Source organism: Dunckerocampus dactyliophorus, chromosome 4 (genome assembly GCF_027744805.1).
Source record: "Dunckerocampus dactyliophorus isolate RoL2022-P2 chromosome 4, RoL_Ddac_1.1, whole genome shotgun sequence".
NCBI classification, from domain to species: Eukaryota; Metazoa; Chordata; class Actinopteri; order Syngnathiformes; family Syngnathidae; genus Dunckerocampus; species Dunckerocampus dactyliophorus.
Genome location: NC_072822.1, coordinates 16,885,506 through 16,905,210, shown reverse-complemented (window position 1 = coordinate 16,905,210; position 19,705 = coordinate 16,885,506). Strand labels below are relative to the sequence as shown.

At 41.4% G+C, this 19,705-nt stretch overlaps 1 protein-coding gene across 6 annotated transcripts in view; it reads right to left on the bottom strand.

Moving 5' to 3' along the window:
- The window catches only part of sorbs3 (sorbin and SH3 domain containing 3), a 33,509-nt gene continuing 13,804 nt past the window's right edge, over window positions 1-19,705 (bottom strand). For 4 of the 6 annotated variants that reach the window (XM_054773218.1, XM_054773217.1, XM_054773220.1 and 1 more), the window contains 20 exons: window positions 19,342-19,407; window positions 18,332-18,508; window positions 16,297-16,369; window positions 16,057-16,166; window positions 15,874-15,937; window positions 15,514-15,552; window positions 14,123-14,207; window positions 13,492-13,600; window positions 11,452-11,499; window positions 11,220-11,330; window positions 10,635-10,690; window positions 9,566-9,636; window positions 8,738-8,799; window positions 8,620-8,666; window positions 8,329-8,443; window positions 8,129-8,254; window positions 6,103-6,597; window positions 5,909-5,991; window positions 5,723-5,829; window positions 3,287-3,970 (listed from right to left, as the gene is read on the bottom strand). In XM_054773218.1, coding sequence (XP_054629193.1) covers window positions 3,855-3,970; window positions 5,723-5,829; window positions 5,909-5,991; window positions 6,103-6,597; window positions 8,129-8,254; window positions 8,329-8,443; window positions 8,620-8,666; window positions 8,738-8,799; window positions 9,566-9,636; window positions 10,635-10,690; window positions 11,220-11,330; window positions 11,452-11,499; window positions 13,492-13,600; window positions 14,123-14,207; window positions 15,514-15,552; window positions 15,874-15,937; window positions 16,057-16,166; window positions 16,297-16,369; window positions 18,332-18,508; window positions 19,342-19,353 — 2,106 coding nt within the window. In that variant the 5' untranslated portion in view covers window positions 19,354-19,407 and the 3' untranslated portion in view covers window positions 3,287-3,854. Of the gene's footprint in view, window positions 1,373-3,283; window positions 3,971-5,722; window positions 5,830-5,908; window positions 5,992-6,102; window positions 6,598-8,128; window positions 8,255-8,328; window positions 8,444-8,619; window positions 8,667-8,737; window positions 8,800-9,565; window positions 9,637-10,634; window positions 10,691-11,219; window positions 11,331-11,451; window positions 11,500-13,491; window positions 13,601-14,122; window positions 14,208-15,513; window positions 15,553-15,873; window positions 15,938-16,056; window positions 16,167-16,296; window positions 16,370-18,331; window positions 18,509-19,341; window positions 19,408-19,705 lie in introns of those variants that run through there. The other 2 variants (XM_054773216.1, XM_054773215.1) reach the window with 2 other exon arrangements.

Genomic DNA, 19,705 nt, shown 5'->3' with positions numbered 1-19,705 from the left:
GTCTGATTCGCTTCTGGCTGTCCTGTTCTGGCAAGACAGTTTTTCTCCAAACGAGAAATCTTGTCACGTTTTAATCTTGCGAGATCTTGTGGCACCCCTCCTGGTAATGTGTACTTTCAATATTCTTTAATAACACTGGTGACTTATTTTGCATCATTTTGAGTGCCCGTGCATACTTAACATACACAATAACACAGGATTCTTTCTGCAGCACTGCAATGTTTAATTAATTAACAGCTTAAAAAACACAAACCATACCTACATGCTGTAAAAATCCAATATTTCATAGGCACATATATTAAAGTTTGCAATTTTGACAAAAGGTTACACTGTACAATCACCTGTAGGCTATATGATTTACACTAAAATCCTTGTGCTATCATAAAATACAACTTCATTTCTAAGATTTATATTATGCTTAGCAAAGCCTACACTCAGAATGATGATTTTTCAAAGAAGAAAGTAACAATGGAGTTTGTAAGTTTTTAGTGACAAGACTAGAATAAAATAAGTGTATCCTTAAGGAGGTCCATTCAGTCCGTAACTGTGGAGATTTGTCTATTTAACATGTGTTTAATTTATTATTAAATTATTATTTGACGAGAGAAACTTACATCAGCACAAACAACATGTTTGTCAATTTATTTTTTTCACAGCGTGTAAAATGGTAAGACAATATCTATGGTTATGGTAAGACAATAACTATAGACATTTAACAACGAATAGCAAGAAACCAGTGTATGTGATCATAATTTGGCTTTTCTGAATAACTTTGTAAAAGGATAGAAACTCATAATGGTAGATTTAACTTAAGAGCATATCTACGTAGTGTCATGTTGTTTCTTCAAATGTCTTCAAAGCTCTGAAAGATAATCTGAGACAGACATTTTATGGAAATGTTAATCATTGAGTCAGAAAATTATTTCAAATTCACAATTCAGTGATTTGTGGTGTCACGGTGCTGGCTGAACGCTGAAAGCAAGACATAAGAGCAGTCCTAATCTCTGGAAAAATATCAATTTGCTGTGGGTGCATAAAGCCGTGGAACAAAATAACATGTTTTTGCATTCAAAGCAGTGTCTTCAACATCCAGTCCTTCTTATGATAATGGTGCACGAATGTGGAAAAAAACAATAAGCCAGTGCAACACACACATGCACTCATGCAGGAACGTGAGGACATCTCTTATATCCATGTCTTCCCAAGAAAAATAGTGAACATGCATGTATGCCATAGGTGGGCAACAACAAATATTTGCTGTAGTTGTTGAGCGCTTGTGGATGTCCAGGTGAATGTGGTCAAACAAGAAGTCAAACCGGTGACACATAATTCCCAGGAAAAGTCCCAAAAGCATGAGTCCTTTCTGACGTACCTGTTGAATAATGACAAGATGTATTACACAACAGAAGAGCAAAATACCATTTGCTTGCTTAAACTTCACTGTGCCAATGACAGAAGGAAAACCTGCAATGTTTCACATTGTCCTCTAGAGGGGAACTGACACACTACTGCAGTGTTTCCAATGTACATCACTATTGTACTTTATTTACAAATCAGATGTCCACTCAAACAGTTTTGTCAGTGTTTTTGTGGTGTTATGTGGTAACGTGTCATTTAATAATAAGCACAAGGGTCTGAATTGAGCAGTGATAAAAACACCAAGACTTTATGCACAAACTTGTTGACCCTTTGGTGTACAACTGAATTAAGTGGCAAGCAGATTAAACAAACTAAATGACCCCACATACAGTGGTATGAAAAAGTATCTGAACCTTTTGGAATTTCTCACATTTCTGCATAAAATCAACCATCAAATGTGATCTGATATTTGTCAAAATCACACAGATGAAAAAACTGTGTCTGCTTTAACTAAAACCACCCAAACATTTCTAGGTTTTCATATTTTAATGAGGATGGCATGCAAACAATGACAGAAGGGGGAGGAATAAGTAACTGAACCCTCACATTTAATATTTTGTGGCCCCCCCTTTGGCAGCAATAACTTCAACCAGACACTTCCTGTAGCTGCAGATCAGTCTGGCACATCGATCAGGACTAACCTTGGGCCATTCTTTTCTACAAAACTGCTGTAGTTCAGTCAGATTTCTGGGATGTCTGGCATGAATCGCTGTCTTGAGGTCATGCCACAGCATCTCAATGGGGTTCAAGTGTGGACTTGGCCACTCCAGAACGTGTATTTTGTTCTTCTGAAACCATTCTGAAGTTGATTTACTTCTGTGTTTTGGATCATTGTCTTGTTTCAGCATCCATCCTCTTTTTAGCTTCCACTGTCTGACAGATGCCCTCAGGTTTTCCTGCAAAACATCCTGATAAACTTTGAATTCATTTTTCCATGAATGATTGCAAGTTGTCCAGGCCCTGAGGCAGCAAAACAGCCCCTAACCATGATGCACCCTCCACCATGCTTCACGGTGGGGATGAGGTGTTGATGTTGGTGAGCTGTTCCATTTTTCCTCCACACATGACGTTGTGTGTTCCTCCCAAACAATTCAACTTTGGTTTCATCAGTCCACAAAATATTTTGCCAAAACTTCTGTGGAGTGTCCAAGTGCCTTTTTGCGAACATTAAACGAGCAACAATGTTTTTTTTTTAGACAGCAGTGGCTTCATCCGTGGAGTCCTCCCATGAACATCATTCTTGGCCATTGTTTTACATATAGTTGATGTGTGCACAGAGATATTGGACTGTGCCAGTGATTTCTGTAAGTCTTTAGCAGGCACTCTAGGGTTCTTTTTTACCTCTCTGAGGATTCTGCGCTGAACTCTTGGCGTCATCTTTGGTGGACGGACACTCCTTGGTAGAGAAGCAACGTTGCCAAACTCTCTCCATTTGTAGACAACTTCTCTGACTGTCGATTGATGAACATCCAGACTTTTAGAGATGGTTTTGTATCCTTTCCCAGCTTTATACAAATCGACAATTCTTGATCGCAGGTCTTCAGACAGCTCTTTTGAGCGAGCCATGGTGCACATCAGACAATGCTTCTCATCAAGACAATTCTTACCAATTCTGTGTGTTTTATAGTGGGCAGGGCAGCTTTAAACCACTCATCAGTGATTGGGCACACACCTGACTTGAATTGTTTGGTAAAAATTGGTTTCAATTGCTCTTTAAGTCTCCTTAGGCAGAGGGTTCAGTTACTTATTCCTCCCCCTTCTGTCATTGTTTGCATGCTATCCTCATTAAAATATAAAAACCTAGAAATGTTTGGGTGGTTTTAGTTAAAGCAGACACAGTTTTTTCATCTGTGTGATTTTGACAAAGATCAGATCACATTTGATGGTGATTTTATGCAGAAATGTGAGAAATTCCAAAAGGTTCAGATACTTTTTCATACCACTGTACTTATGTTTTGGACACATGGGTGAAGAGAGGGGCTGAGCTGTCAACTGATCACCACCTGTTGATGAGTTAGATTAAATGGCGGCGGAGGATGCCGGGCAGACCTGGCAGGCTCAAACATATGCTGAGAGTGGGCTGAGAACGTTTGGCAGATTCTCCCGTTTGTCGAGTCTTCAACTCTCACCTCCGACAGAGCTTCACCTGCATACTTGGGGACAAGTCTGAATGGGCAGTATTGCTGGCAAATCCCAAACCCAATAGTGGACACTGTAGTTTAGAGTTGCTGTCAAGCTGAAGAAGGAGTCTTATCGAGCATGGATGTCTTGTGGGACTCCTGAAGCAGCTGACAGGTTTCGGCGAGCCAAGTGGTATGCAGGGTTGGTGGTGGTTGAGGCAAAAACTTGAGGCCATGAGCATGATTTTCGGTCAGCTTCCAAGAGGTTCTGGCAAACCATCTGACACCTCAGAAATGGGAAGCAGTGTCCTGTCCTCACTGTTTACAATAGGGACAGGGGCCGGCTGGCCTCAACTGAGAATACAATCGGGCAGTGAAAAGGAATCCTTCGAGGCCCCGTCTCAGTTCCACTGACATACAGGAAGCAGAGTCTGAGGAGACAAACGCGCACATGTTCATCACCGCGGCTGAATTATCTGAGGTAGTCAAAAAACTCTTCAGTAGTAAAGCTCCAGGAGTTCACAAGTTTCACCCTGAATTCCTCAAGGCCCTGAATGTTGTGGGACTGTCTCGATTGAAACATGTCTCTTCAACATTGCGTGGAAGTCAGGAAAAGTACCTCTGGATTTCAGATCAAAAGGTGTGTTCCAAATACAGGGGGATCACACTTCTCATATTTCAGCTTGCTGGAGAGAAATGTCTGACAGTTAGTTGAACCTCAGCTTCAGCAGGTACAGTTTGGTTGTCGTCCTAGTCGTGGAACACTGGACTGGACACTGGGTACTGGAGGGTAAATGGGAGTTTGCCCAACAGGTCCACATGTGCTTTGTGGACTTGGAAAAAGGTATTTGGCCGTGTCCCTTGCGGTGTCCTGTGGGCGGTGCTCTGGGACTATGGGGTTCGTGGTACGCTACTACGTACCATTCGGTCCCTGTACAACCGGAGGCTGGTTTGCATTGCTAGCCGTAAGCTGAGCCTGTTCCCGGTGAACGTTGGCCTGAGCCAAGGCTGCCCTCGCCAATTCTGTTCATAATTTTTATGAACAGAATTTGTAGGTGCAGCCAAGGATTTGAGGGTGTCCATTTTGGGGGCCTTAGGATCTCATCTTTGCTATTCACAGATACTGTGGTCCTGATGGCTGTGACCTTCAGCTTTTACTGGGGAGGTTCGCAGCTGAGTGTGAAACCTCTGGGAGGAAACTCAGCACCTCCAAATCCGACTTCATGGTTCTCAGCTGGAAAAGGTTGGATTGCACCCTTGGGGTTGTGAGTGAGGTCTTGCTGAAGGAGGAGGGGTTCAAGTATCTCAGGGTTTTGTTCACGGGTGAGGGAAAGCTAGAACGTGAGATCAACATGCAGATTGGCGCTGCATCTGCACTAATGTGGTTGCTGTATCGCACCCTTCTGGTGGAGAGAGAGCTGAGCCGGAAGGCAAAACTATCCGTTGTATGTTACATTTACTGTGACACTGCTCGAGCAGAAGTTTTATTTACATCTGGAATTGCTTAGTTACTCTTATTTTGTCTACCATATGGGGTAATATGAGTGTAAAGCCAGTTAAAGCCGACACTACACACTGGAAGGACGCTGAAGTACGCAGAAAAATGAACTGCTAACGTGTGAGTCTATGTTATCTTTTTTATGTCTAATATGTCTGATTTTCTCTGACTATTTGTACTATATTGGGAAATACAAACGTAAAGGTGACTATATGGGTGCTATTTCATGTCTTGTGGGTTCTAATAATTCTAAAAAAAACAAATTTAGAAGGTTGCAAACAGGTTTTCAATGCCATAGCTACAAAAATATTGCATTTATTAATCGCAGAAATTCCCAGAAACCAATTAACCATGATAAACAAGGGACGACTGTATATCTCACACCTGGCGACCAGGAATTCTGGGCTTCCCGACTGAGACTACTGCCCCCTTGTGACCCGAACCCGGATAAGAGGAAAAAAATGGATGGCTGGATGAACCTCACTTACTTTAATAAAGGCCTGAACACATTCTGATTTAGAATTCACACCATTATGAAAGGAAAAGTCGGATCGATATGTTTATATTTCGGATTTCTTCTTCACCAACCATCTGTACTCTGTATTGTATTAGACATTTATGAATGATATGGAAATGGTTTGCTTTTCTGATATGATTTGAGATGAATGATCAGTCTTTTTCTCACCTACAAACCAGCCATCATCACATTTCTCCATTACTTGTACAATGTCGCCTTCCTTGAGCTCCAACTCATCAACATTCTGTGGTTTGTAGTTATACACAGCTTTATACCTGACAGGAAAAGACGAGGAAATTACAAACACACCATAGCTACAACACTTTCTGAAATGTAACTAAAATGTAGCTTTACGATTGTTGCGCCATTGTAGAACGGTCTGGGTTTGGCACTTGTGCAGGTGGGAGCAAATTGGCAGCGGGATTGAATAGAGCACCCTAGAAAGAAGAATGAATATCACCTGTCAGGCACCACGATAAAAGAAATGAAAAGCATCACAACAGGTGTGGGCATGCAGTGAGTGTGCATAGCAGGCAGTGACAGCGGACCTGTAATGGATCATTGTATCTGGACGTATTCACTGTAGGCTCTCCTGCGCTGGGTACAGACGCTGGTGGCTGAGCAGGTGACACAGAGTGGTTGGCAGATGAAGAAGGTTTAGAGGAACTGGGAGACCATCGATTGGCTGTTTCGATAGAGCCTTTCGATAGTGATACAGAGTGCGACTGTGAAGCAACACCGTAAGGCAGAGGTGAAGATGATTTCAGGGGGGAGTGATCTGGTTTGGGGCTGATGCATGTGGGGCTGAAAGGGGACAGGGGTTCCTGCAGACAAGGTGAGTGGAGTGGACGTCCTGGACTCTGCGGTCCAGGGGACAGAGGAGACACTGGGCCTGTTGAGTAGTCATGCATGGAGTATTTGGTGCGGGGCATCTTGTTGACCTGAACATAGCTGGCAGGGAAGATGCCTCTCCGGTTGGTCCCTGAGATCCTCCCCTCCAGCCATTTGTCATCGACACATCTGGTTATACTTATTACTTCTCCCTAAGGAACAAAATGAAGGAAAGTTACTTATTAAAGTTTCTTCAGTTAATTACAATTGGCCAACAAAATCCTCATTATGTAAGTTAATACCAGTGCACTGGCAACAAAAGTTAAAGCACAACCAAAAAAAACCCCATAAAAGTCATTGTCAATTAAATAAAAAGTTACTCATTGATATGGCAATGATGTAAACAATTGTTTTAATATTTTCATTGACAAGAGCCAAAGGTTTGAGTAGAACTTGCGGATGTTATTTCAGACATGCGGAGCATAAAATTGGAATGGTTTAGAGTTGATCCTGTCATGTTCTGTGTGCTGCTCTGCTGCTCTATCTGCCATGTGTTGCAGCACACCACCGAGTCTACCAGGAGGAGCTAAGTGACACACCTGTGGCCAATTATTAGCCAGACTATTTAAACTGCAGTCTGACCTGCACTCATTGCCAAATTGTTACCAGCTCTCCGCCTTCCGCCTTCCGCCTTCCGCCTTCCGCCTTCCGCCTTCCAGTACCGTACCGTACCGTACCGTGCTGTTGCGTCTAGCTACTCTCTGGTCCTTTTTGCTCCTTATTCTGCATGTACCTCAGTATTCCCTGCCAGGCTTTTTCCCTGCAGTGGTGAGTGTTACTAGTGCCTGCGTATCCTGCTTGGTTTTTCCTCTCTGCTACCTTTTTGCAGCACGTTTAGTTCTAGTTTTGCCCTGCTTGTTTTCCGTGATAGCAGCGTCTTTTGTTCTTGGTCTTTTCTCCGTGACTAAGTCCGGGAAGTTTTGTGTTGTACTTAGTATTTTTGTATTTTTTTCCACCTTGTGGTCACCCTCCTGTTGATATTTTTTTTTTTTACTGTCTCGACTTTGCAATTGGGATCCAGTACTCTTGGCTACAGCCAATCCTAACAGATCACTGACAGAGTGATATAAAACTAAATGTCACCTTTTTAATTAAACCATTTTGTGTTCATTATCATCCAACAGCAATGCCTGGATTCAACTTTTTGAAGTGCTCATATTAAGACATTATGACGCTTGTGAAGCCTTCTTGTTTTTCAAAATGATCACTTACCATGAGGCAGTGGAGCAGCATGATTTCATCGATTCTGTGTGTGTGTATGGGGGTGGGCATTGTTTTTAACTTTCTCAAGCACTTCGGGTTACATTTTATATGTATAAAAGGTGCTTTATAAATAAAGGTTGACTGACCGGTGTTTTAGCAATGACTATATAGTACATTCATGGCGGGGTCCAAAGTGATGTTTTTTTTTTTTAATTGGCCCCATTATGATTACGGAGCGGTGGTCCATTTATTTATTTGATGACATCAACTGAAATAAACTCAAGCTATAATAACAAATTGCTGTCTTAGACGCTTTATACAGATCCTCACCATTTGTCACTCCTGGATGACACATCTAGCTTAGTAGCCAGAGCATGTACACATGCGATGGCATGCTCCTTCAAATGGCGCACATGGGTGGGCTGTCTAATGTAAGATTTCATACAAACATAAAGTGTCTATGTATAAACGTATACTCACTTTCCGAAAAGGAAGTTCAACTGGAAGGTCGGCATTGAAATTATACAGTGCTACTGCTTCACCGTAGTCTAGCACCTGTACACTGGGTGTTTTTACAGGCGTTGGCTTCTCAGATGGAGGCAGAATCTGTAACGGGAAAAGTCTTCAACAATCATAACAGAAAAAGTAATAAGACTCAGAGATGTGATAAAAACTTTTACCTCCACATAGGTGGTAGGAAAGATGCCCGCTCTGCCGTGATGTTCTCCTTCAAACCAGTTGTCATTTACTTGTCTGTGGATGTAAACAATGTCGCCCCTATGTAGTGTGAGCTCCCTGTGTGACAAATAAACACAACAAGAAACACGAGTGGAAATCCAATTAGCTTACACAACCAGAGTCCTTAATTTACTGCAAAAGTATAAACCTAATATTGTCATCATACGCAACTGTCTACTAGTTATGTGTGTGGCTGTGCTTTATTTTGAAATCAGATCACAGTGGTTTCTCACTTTTGTGACTGAACCTGGAAATTGAATTTGGCTCGTGCTGCTTTCATCTGAAAACAAATGACAAAAGTTCAAACACTCAAATGTAACAGAATAGGACAGGATAATGATAAAACCTTACCTTCTTTTCTTCTTTCTTAGGTGAACGCTCCATTGTGTCATTGGCAGCAGAAAGTCGATCAACTGTGGAGCAAATATCATAAAGTAGGATATTTATTATTATTTTATTTTTATTTATCCTTTATTTAACCAGATAAACCTCACTGAGATTAAAAATCTGTTTTACAAGTGACCTGGCCAAGATGGCAGCATAACACAAAGCTTCTGACAAGACATTCTCAACACACAGTGCAGTATTTACAATCAATGATCAACATTTTCAACAGTTTAAAACCAGTTACGTTGGCCAAGCCCAATCATTTTACGTTCCTTTAAAATAGCCTTAAATTGTCAGACAAGTTTAAGCCATTTTGCCGGTCATTACATGCAAAGAGAATGCTGTCTTACCCAACTCTGTTCTGACTCTAGGAACCACCATAAGTACATTTTTCCGAGAGCGCAGAGCATACTGTTTGTTTAGTGCAGCTTTTCTTATTCCTGATTTGGAAGTCGGTATTATCACGAAAAAGTAAGTAGCATCAACAACACATTGAAACTAAATAATTAGGCTGCCATCGTATATCTAAAACGGGAAAACAAAATGATAAAGCTGTCACACAGGTATTTTGGGCTCTCCTTCCTTTTTTCTAGATTTCCTCCACACCCATATATTGTTCAGCAACTTTTTTTTTTTTAAACAAAACTCCCTTAAAACCTGGAAAGTGTGAGACGCAGACAAAAGAGGCAATGAAAGCGCATTATGGGCCCACATATTCAATTCCTACACATGTCAGTTATTTACATAATGAATTATGGTTTTTAATTTGCATGGAAGAAGAACATTATTTACCAAACGCAGGCGTGAAGACTGATGAGGGGCCAACAGAGTGATGGATGGGTTGCTTTGATGCTGATGAATTGCTGAAGTGGTAATAAAAGACACAAGATATTCATTTACAGCACTTTCTAGTGTACTGCCTTGTAAAGACATGCATTTACTTCAAAAACAATCATCAATGGAACCACACACAGTCCAGTTTCCTGCTTATTGACTTTCAAATACATTACATTTTTAATTCATTTGAGTGATATGGAACATCCTCATTTACTCTTAGTCTTTTCAGAATGCAAGTTTAGAGGTGAAGTTTGAAGGATAACGTATTACTAAACCGCTCTGCACAAACATGTGCTTAGTGTTTGCAGATGCAACCCACAGTTAAACATGTCCATGTGACAGGATGCAGTAAAAACAGACCACTTTTTGTCACTTTATCTTGTAATTCCACACATCCTTAGCAACATCTACTTGAAATAATGCCCCTGAACTCACCAAGCCTAAAAAGGTCAGTCTCTGTGAACCCGACTCAAACAACAAACAGTGAGAAGCTACCAAGAATGTGCTACACGCACAGTAAGAAATGCAGAATGCTGTCTGACGTAATACATACTGTACTTAAACTTGCTGAAGTTTAACTGTTTTCCTCAAAGAATCTCCCAGAGTTAAATGTCATTGGAATAACTTTGCATGATACATCAGGGAGAAAAATATTCGCGTAGGAGGCTGGTTGTCGGGTGGTTGTATGATCATGTTTTTTTTATAAATCTGATACTTTGGTTCACATGCAGAATCAATGAGGACAAATACAAATATGTAATAAGCATTCAATTTATCAAACTAAATGGTTTAGCTTATGGGAAGTGAATCTGCAGACAGACAAAGGCATTATTCAAAAAGATTGAAAGAAAATAAATGCATGAATAATGTCTAACAGCAAAAATCAATCATAAACCTCTCAAGTTTAAAAACCCTTGACCTGTGTTTACATATACAGTTATGTACTGCTTTACATAAAAAGTTGAGAGTCTGTCTAAAACAATTATATTTTGAACCCACTAAGTGTCATAATGTGGTCACAGACCTGTAGTTTATAGTTCCTGTCTTTGCAGCAGTCACCGTGTCCCTGGTCCTGGCCTCCTGGAAGCAGAGTGAACTTTTATCAGGCACATCCTCCACTGTCTCCAGGCTTGTAGAAATTCTTTCTCAACAATGCAGACAAGAAAGTAGTGGTGCTGACCACTCCCAGAGGAGTTGGACATCCTCTACGCTCACTGGCCGACAAACATGTCCACTCATGATCTGATCACTCATGATTGTAGATTGAGGGTAGGTTCAGAAACAGGAAGTGCATCAACACATTGAATGGATCATATCCAGAGAATCTGTGGCTATGGGTGTTCTATGTAAGGCATTTGATTATGGCAGGCATGGTGGATGCATAAGGGCTAGGGGTGGGAGGGTTTTCAGGCACATGAATCAACATGCAAGACAGGCAGGTGATTCTGTAGCTGTCATCCAGGTCAAACAACACAGTGAAAAATATCGAAAGGTAGCAGGCAGTGAGGGGCTCACAAAGTCTTGACTGGAAGGGGTGTCTGTGTTCTGGGGGGTTAATAGGGAGGCTCCAGCTGAGAGAGTCAAGGGGGTCGGGGGGGGGGCTCAGTACCTCACCCCAGCCTCGACGCTGCTGCTTCTTCTGGGAAAGTCTCCTCTCCAAGCCCTGGATATCCGAGTCCAACTCAGCCTCAAAGCGACTCAGCTCAGAGACCAGACTGGCCTGAGCCCGGGTGATGATGTCACAGTTGGAATGGCAAAATTAAAAGGCAAAAACTCATCCAGTTGACTGGATTTTGAAATATTGAACAGAGAGTGCAGAAAGTGCCATCAAGATTGCTCACCTCAACAGAAGGAGACTTCTCAGCCTGTTTTTGTGAAGACACTTGACTCTATAAAAACAGAAAAATAAAATGAAGCCAAAGTGCTTATTGAACTTCCAATGTAAATACGTTTTGTTTAAACATAATGCCATTGGATGTGAGACATGTCCAACAAAATACGCATTTCCCCCCACAGAAGTTACCATACTTTGCATGCAGGACAGGTCAAGATCGAACGTCTTCAACCTTGTTTTATTATAGTATCTGCAAGATGTTCATTGACAATAAAAAATAGTTGAACTATGCTGACATTATTTTAGTATTTGGTTGTCTTGTCAAACCCTGTGTGTTAAAATTCACTGTTGTATAATAAAACCATCCATCCACCCATTTTCTGTATTGCTTGTCCTCACTTAGGGGTATGCTGGAGCCTATCGCAGCCGTCTTTGGGCGAGAGGCGGGGTACATTCTGGACTGGTATAATAAGGTATAATACAACTAAAATAAAGTAAAACTATAACCGTATGTAATTTATTTTAAAAGTACTGTTATGCTAATTTTATACTGATTAGCTAGCCTCTTTCCTCTGTCGTTAATTTCTGGTTTTATGGTTTTCATCACACTTATCTTTTACCTTCTGCAATGGCATCATAAAAGCACAAAAAAACCTTTCATAACAGTGAGGAAAAGGCTTCTTGAGACGTCATCTGTACTTCTGTGTAGAAGGTGTCGGACGTTTCGCTCCTCATCCGAAGAGCTTCGTCAGCAAACTAATAAGTGCTGGTAGCTTAGGCCTTAAATACAGTAAGAGTGGGCGGAATTGGTGTGCCAACACCCTCCTCCTATTGGTTCGTTACACTAAGCCTGCATTCCTCATCTTTACAGTGGTATAATCCTATCCTGTTATTCACACCTACGATAAAAGGGAAGTGTCGCTCCCTGAATTGGGTATGAACGACTCTGATACTGGCTAGTTAGCATCTATTGTTCTGGCTCGGCCCTGCCTTCACCTCATTTGCAAGACTAAGAGCTGTGGGTTTTGGTCTCAGTAACCTGCTGAACACAGGGTCCAAATTGAACCTCAAACCACCATTCCGATTCAATGATGGGTTCTGTTGTTTGACAAAAATAGCTTCCTTTACTCCTCTTTCAAACCATCTGTTTTCTTTGGCCAAAATCTTTACCTCGCTGTCCTGAAAAGAGTGATTGGTAGCTTTCAGGTGTAGATGTACTGCTGATTGAGGACCACTAGCATTGTCCCTGCGATGTTGATAAAGCCTTTTTTGGAGCTTCTACACAGAAGTACAGATGACGTCTCAAGAAGCCTTTTCCTCGATGGACAACTCCTGTACGACTGAGAGCCTACACACACACTTTCATAACAGTATTTGAACACATGATTTTCCATTCCTTGTAATATTAGAATCTATTAGAGTTTATTCCTCAGTTCTTAATTAAAAATGTAAAAGGCTCAGCTGGCAAGACGCAGAAACTTCCTTCCTAATAGTGAGCTTTTTGTGAAATGGGAGGCACCCTCACTCCATTCACACCCCCACACAACCATCCACCCACAATGTCCCTGTGGAGCACCTGACATGGTCTGTGCTCAGTTTGTATGCTCTGGGCCACTCTCGGTTGTCAAGAGGAAGTAGTTGGACAGAAAGCTTGCTGTTGTGCACCACAAAAGGTTAACACCATAATTCAGATCACAAGACACCTTAGCTGCAGTGGAGGGGTGGTGACAAAGATTCCTTTTGCTCATAATTGCACACATAAAGCTTTACATGCACAAAGTCGTAACAGTGTTGTTTTATGAGACAATCTAGTAGACATACTGTACACTACACTCAATAAACACAAAGGGAGATGCAAAGATCATGTATGGGAGCAGTAACTTCTAAGTATATCTTTTGAGTACAGCTCATAGATAAGCACGAGTTACTCATTAGAATGTTGTGAGAAATGTCACTCTGACCAACACAAAGGAGTGCGAGAGTCAGGCAGAAAGCTAAGTGATCACAGCACCTATTTTTCATCATGTCAGACTGATGGAAGTCTTACCTGCTTGAGGCTTAGAGAGGAGACCTCTTTTCCAGGCTCATAGTCGAATATGCTCTTAGGTTTACGTTGCTGCTTCCCTGGGTCTGACAGCTCGCTGACATCCTGGCTCCTGCAAGCAACAACCCCTGTGAACACACACACTCACACCATGGGCAGCTTAATCACTGCCTTATTGTAAGTGCTTGTAACAACAAATCCCAACTTGTCCGTCCCACACGTTCTCACCTACTACTCCTGGCATTCATTTGCATGTGAATGTTGAGAAGGGCTGTCCCCAAGCTGAAATGCCAAATAAATGAACGCAAATATGCTAGATAGGAATGATACATGTGTTTAGGTGTCATGACATAATTGCCACAGCTCTACAGCACATGATCTCACTTTTGCCATTCTTGCACATGTATTGCCCAATATTTCAGAACCGCTACATGCTTGGTCCCAGAGGAATACAGTATATAGGAATGTTTTGATATAGAATATAGATTTTTACAGCCACAGTATGCAATTCACATGGCCTCAACACTGCAAAAGTGATGGAAAATGTGGACGTGTGCACCAGGTGACGGACTAGATCCTCTCCTGTGCATGTTAGCATATGCTCAGCTGAGTCTGATATTGGGAATCAGCTCACCAGTCTGGCAAGGCTCCATGTGGTGTTAGTCTGAAGAGGTGCTCGTCGGCTTCTTCATCCTCCGTGTTTGCAGAGGCCTGTAGGCCTGTGAATCAACATGATAGTTATGATGTGATTAAAACGACAATGTTAATTAGGGTAGAAACTAGGGATGGTGGTAATAATAGACTAATCCACAGGTTTTCAAAGTGTGGCACATCGAGCCTTCCCTGCCCTGCTGCCTGAAAAATTGATTTTGTTGAGTTTTCTGCTCAAACAGACTTGTTTATTGTCTCACAATAGAAATAAAATATTTACATTTTCCCTTTAAACAAAACTGAAGTTAGCTTGGCAGGTTTGAAAAGTTTTTCTTTATTTTACTCAAGCTGCTGTGTCTCCCCAGTCTTATAGGGGGGTCCACCTCACCCCTGGACTAATCTATTAATTGATTATTCACAATTCTGTTGATTGCGTGGAATTGGTTGTTGATTAGTCGCCTCTTGAAGCAATATTAGTGCACGTTTGTAGATTCAGTTTCAACTAGTTTGTGGTCTAAAGCAGTGTTTCCCAAACATTATTGAGCCAAGGCATATATTTTACTTTACAAAAATCTAATGGATCATTACCTAACAAAAAAGTTGTATCAATGGCAACGGGGGTACACAGGTTAATTGTCTACCTTCTGCCATCTGGTGGAAAAGCATTTAATTGTTCAGCCCGTCACTATGGGCATGGTGAGGGAGGGGGGTGAGAGGCAGGGAGTACTTCCATTGTTACTGCAAACCTGCCAACATGTCCAAATTTATCGCACTCAACATACAATGTGACTCTCGAATACGTTTGTATGCCACACAGCTCTCCATTTTGTTGCATTTTCCTGGTTTCAGTTTCAAGTTCAGCCTGTACAGTACAGATAAACAAATAGATATTATCAGTTTCTCAATAGTATTTCAAATGGGGGGGGGCTGAAAACATTTCTGGCCACTAGGAGGGGCATGACAGAAAATAATTGAGAACCACTGCTATACAGTAATTCACTGGCATGGATAGATGAACAAAGATGCATTGTTTGTCATGGAAAAATAATCATTTATGGGCTAAATAAGTGAAATTAGGTAATTTCCTGCAGAGTACCTGGCAACCTCTCAGGGCACATTCATGTGCTGCAGCATAGTGGTTAGGAATCACTGGTCTACGGAAATACACCATGACATCAGCTATGGAAAATGAAGCTACATGTGGTCAGACCTCTACGACGGTACAACTGACTGAGTTCAGAACATTTAGAGAGAGACTCTCCCACCCTGTTAAAAATGAGTTAATTGATTTATTATTAAGTGATTAATCTTCCCCATTGTTGATCAAAAGAATGGCAACTTTGTCAAAGACACATCTGTAGTAGAAACACTTACGTCTAGTAGTCCAGCTCTCGATATCCTCCAGATCAGAGTCTGAAAAAGAACACCAAACATCAACAGTTCACAACATTTTTTTCAAAGACATGGCATTTGTGGCATACTTTGTAGTATAATATTATATTTCATTTCTTTAGTATTGGTCTATTTCACAACGGGCAATGGTGACAAACTAGCCAGACTCGGTGATGCCTCAGAAAACAATTACTATCTCTTATCTTCAGGGCTAAAAAGCGTAGGCTATTTCAAGCTATCTTGCGGCATTTGCAAAAACAAGTCTGCTGGATTATCCCTGTTGCACTGCGAGGAATTCTGGCAGAGAACAGTGTGTGAGAGGAGGAGGCGGCACAATCATACCCTCTGGCTTCTTGTGAATTTGTCTGAACATGCTCTTGTACCAGTCCCTGGGCTTGTTTACACTCTGGTGTAAGAAAACGAGGAGAAGCGGAGAAGTTAAAAAGCATGTTTATTGACACTCAATTGAAAAAGAACAAAACAAAACAAAAATAATAATGAGATTTTTAAACTGGTTAGTCTTACTGATCTGGAGGCAATGGGCATCCCTGTTTCATCCACTGGGCCAATTCCTGAGAATTTGATGAGCCTTTCTTCCCTTGTGGGTGAAGCCTGGATCCCATTGGTGAGGCCCCCTGAGTGATAACAATCACTATTTTAGTCATACAAGCTTCTATGGCGCCTATAGTAAAATCCCAGGAACTGATTTTGGAAAACATGTAAGCATTTGCAGTCAAATGACAAACAAATGAAGCACAGATTTACCATGTGGATGTGAGGGGCCATAGTATGATCCAAAACTTGGAGACATTTGGCCACTTCCATTGACCTCTGCTTCCTTAACATATAGACAAAATTCTGTCAGAAGTGAATATATTATATAGTATAAAATGTTTGCACACTGGTAAATAATACGTACTGTACATGGACCAAACCTAGTACAATCTAATTAAATCAAATCCAAGAGCCGCATCAAGGATTCCCCCTTTAAAAATGTCTATTTTTGACACACGGCTCGCTCTCCCGCCCTCTCAATACTCTCCTGCTAGTTTGACTTTGACGTTCTCCTCCGATTTCAGATCAACGTTTGCAATAAGAGTGACCTTTGCAATTATTTGATTAGATTTAGCACCAGAACCCTCGCTGCCTCTCTTCAATACACAAACGTATTAAATGCATTGTAATTTACAAAAGCAAAAGGCATTCACCACTAATGAATGACCAAGCAATACAATTAGGGGTGTAACAATTCATCCACGACATGGATGTATATTCCTCTCATCCAACTGCATCTATCTGTGTTCAGCAAGTTGCCATTCCAGACGACATATCGATCTAACATCGTTTAAAAGGTAATCAATCGATTGCATCGATAGTAGGAAATAAAGCATTGTATTTAAGCACAGCAGGCTTTATATGGATGTGTGTTTTTTAGCACTTTTAATGATAAAGACGTACGTTACTTGTGTAACAGTTTGATTTGGCGTAAGTTGATTAGTCATGCCTGTTGAGTGGGGCGCACGAATGACATCATCAAAAGGTGATTGTTGTGGTTACAGTGTGGTTGGCTCATGCGCCGTTGAATAAACGGAGCCGGAGTCCTCTCCAAAGAGCAAATGTTTGTGAGTTTTTGTCCTGTACAGAGTGACTCTAGACGCCCTACACCTTGGACGCTACACTCGATTCAGTCCAGGAGCTAGATCCGCCCCTGCAGTCTGCCTTTGATGTCATCGCCACGCTTTATACTGGATTTATACTGAGTGTTGGACCACATCGAGTCATACGAGTGCTTCGAAAGTTAAGTCCAACTTTAAGCCTTTCAAACTCATGGATCGGAGCTTCAAGACAAGATAAAAAGTATGTAGGATATTAATTCACTTTAATATCTGTCTGCAGATGAAATTTTGTTCAAATCTGATGGTGCGAAATATGTTAATTTCGCCTCAAAATTACTGTTTGCATGCAGTATGTAGTATGGCGTGGAAACGAATACAGCGTGCTGCTGCACTGCGAGTGTGAGGTGTACGTGAAAATTGATTGACACTTGATTTTCTTCCCTGGACTTTATGATTAGCAATAAAATGTAAATAAAACAAGTGTCACAGCCTAAGTTATGATATATTTTGTAGTACGGCTGAACCTGCCAAGGTCCTTGGCTCGATCACAGCAAAAATTTCAAAATGTTTGAAATTTAATTCATCCATCATCAGGGTTGCGGGGGTATGCTGGAGCCTGTCCCAGCTGACTTCGGGCGAGAGGCAGGGTACACCCTGGACTGGTCGCCAGCCAATCGCAGAAATTTAATTCATTCATTGTTAATTCAACCTGAAGTGTTGGTTGCACTTTATTCACATGAAATGTGAATGCATTTGCCATTAATTGTTGTTTACTTGTTTGTTTATATCCATAACTAATTTATACCTGATTCCCTTACAAACGGAAATTTCACCTGCACTGTCTGTTATCCAGATATTCATACTGGTTGAATTTTTGGCTAAAAAGTCGCTGGATCGGTATAAAGATACTGAATAGTTTCGGATCGTAGTGGCATATGTATGTATTTACCTGTGTTATCACTTATTTAGAAATTATTACGACTTATGGTAAATGGGATGTGTTTCTGCAAAAACAAAACAGCCTATTTTCTGAGAAAAAAATAATTTAAAATATTTTTTTTATCCAGCCATCCATTTTCTATGCCGCTATGTCCATTATGAAGACTAAAGACTGTGATGCACTATTTGTCCACAAAGAGGCGCACTTGTCCAGTTAGTATCTTTTGTGACATTTCAGGGCATGCCTTGAACTCTCCAGGTGCAACTCTTGCAGAGCGGAAGGGGCTCAGGGGAGGAGTAGGCAGTCCAGGAGAGATGACCACCTCTTGGGTCAGATCTGGAGAGGTTAGAATGTGCTGCCCAGATGGACCCCCAGGCTTCATGGAGAAGCCATTTGGACAGCTAGCCTCTTCAACACGTCTCTATAAATAAAGGAAATGAAGAAATATGCATGAGGAAAACAATGAATGAACTATGCTCCAGTCATGTCCTCCTGTTCGGTCTGGATAAACACCCTCCATGGGATGTCATGTGAACATGTTAACAGATCAACTGTTCCCCAGACAATAGCGGAAGAACAGCGCCAGATGAAAAGGCCCCTAATTTATTTAAAGCAAGACCAGTGGGAGGCGGACTTCCACCCACTTCATCATCTCATCTCATTCTACCACAAGTGCAGAAAGGCCTCATTCAAGGTGCAGAGTGGGGGCACAGAAACACCAGAGGACCATTATGAGCCCATTAACTCCCTATTCACCAGGCCGCCCCTCATCCTGCATCCAAGGGGTGGGGCTGGGGCCAGAAAGGGGTCGGTAAGAGGTCATTGATGTCAACCTCGGGTCCACCAAGCTAGCTGTCGTCTTACGGTCTCCATGGTGATCTTTTTACTGCCGCCTAACGATGGCCAGTCTGACTCTTTCGATTGGAACGTTTGAATCAGGTGCTTTGCTCTCCGTGTGCGGTTGCCAGGGGTCATGGGAAAGCTCCTCTGCTTCTTAGTGACACCATAACTATTATACTCACCGGACGCAACATTAGGTACACCCATGACAGCCAGTATAAGAGCTCTAATAAATAGAGATTTTGGCGTTGTCCACAGTACTAATGACAGCTCAGTGGTGTAATCTAATGAAGGGGCCTGCTGTTTTTATTCCTGTGTTTTTGTTATGGAGTGAATCATGTTTTTTCAATAATAATTGTTTTTAAAGACACATTTAATTAAAAAAAACAAACAATGCAAGTAGAATAATTTTACCTGTGACTGCATGAGTTGTCTGATCTGTCCTTGTGTGGCAGATGTCAGAGTCCTCTCCCAAAATAACTGGAGATACACACAATAAAATAACAACATGTTTATTCAGTTAAGAATATACAGTAGCTGTCACATGAGAGCATACTGTATATACAGACTGTCATCAGATTTATTTGAGGTATGGTTCCAGCACCAACAAGATAAGTACAAAATGGATGCATGGCTGAATTTTGTCCTTGAACAACATACATTAGCCTGTTCTGAGTCTATCCATTTTCAGCCTTTATTGAGTAATCAATGAAATACATTGAAAAAACATTGAAATACTACTGAAGAAATTTATGGGAATAAACTACAAGATCATTTT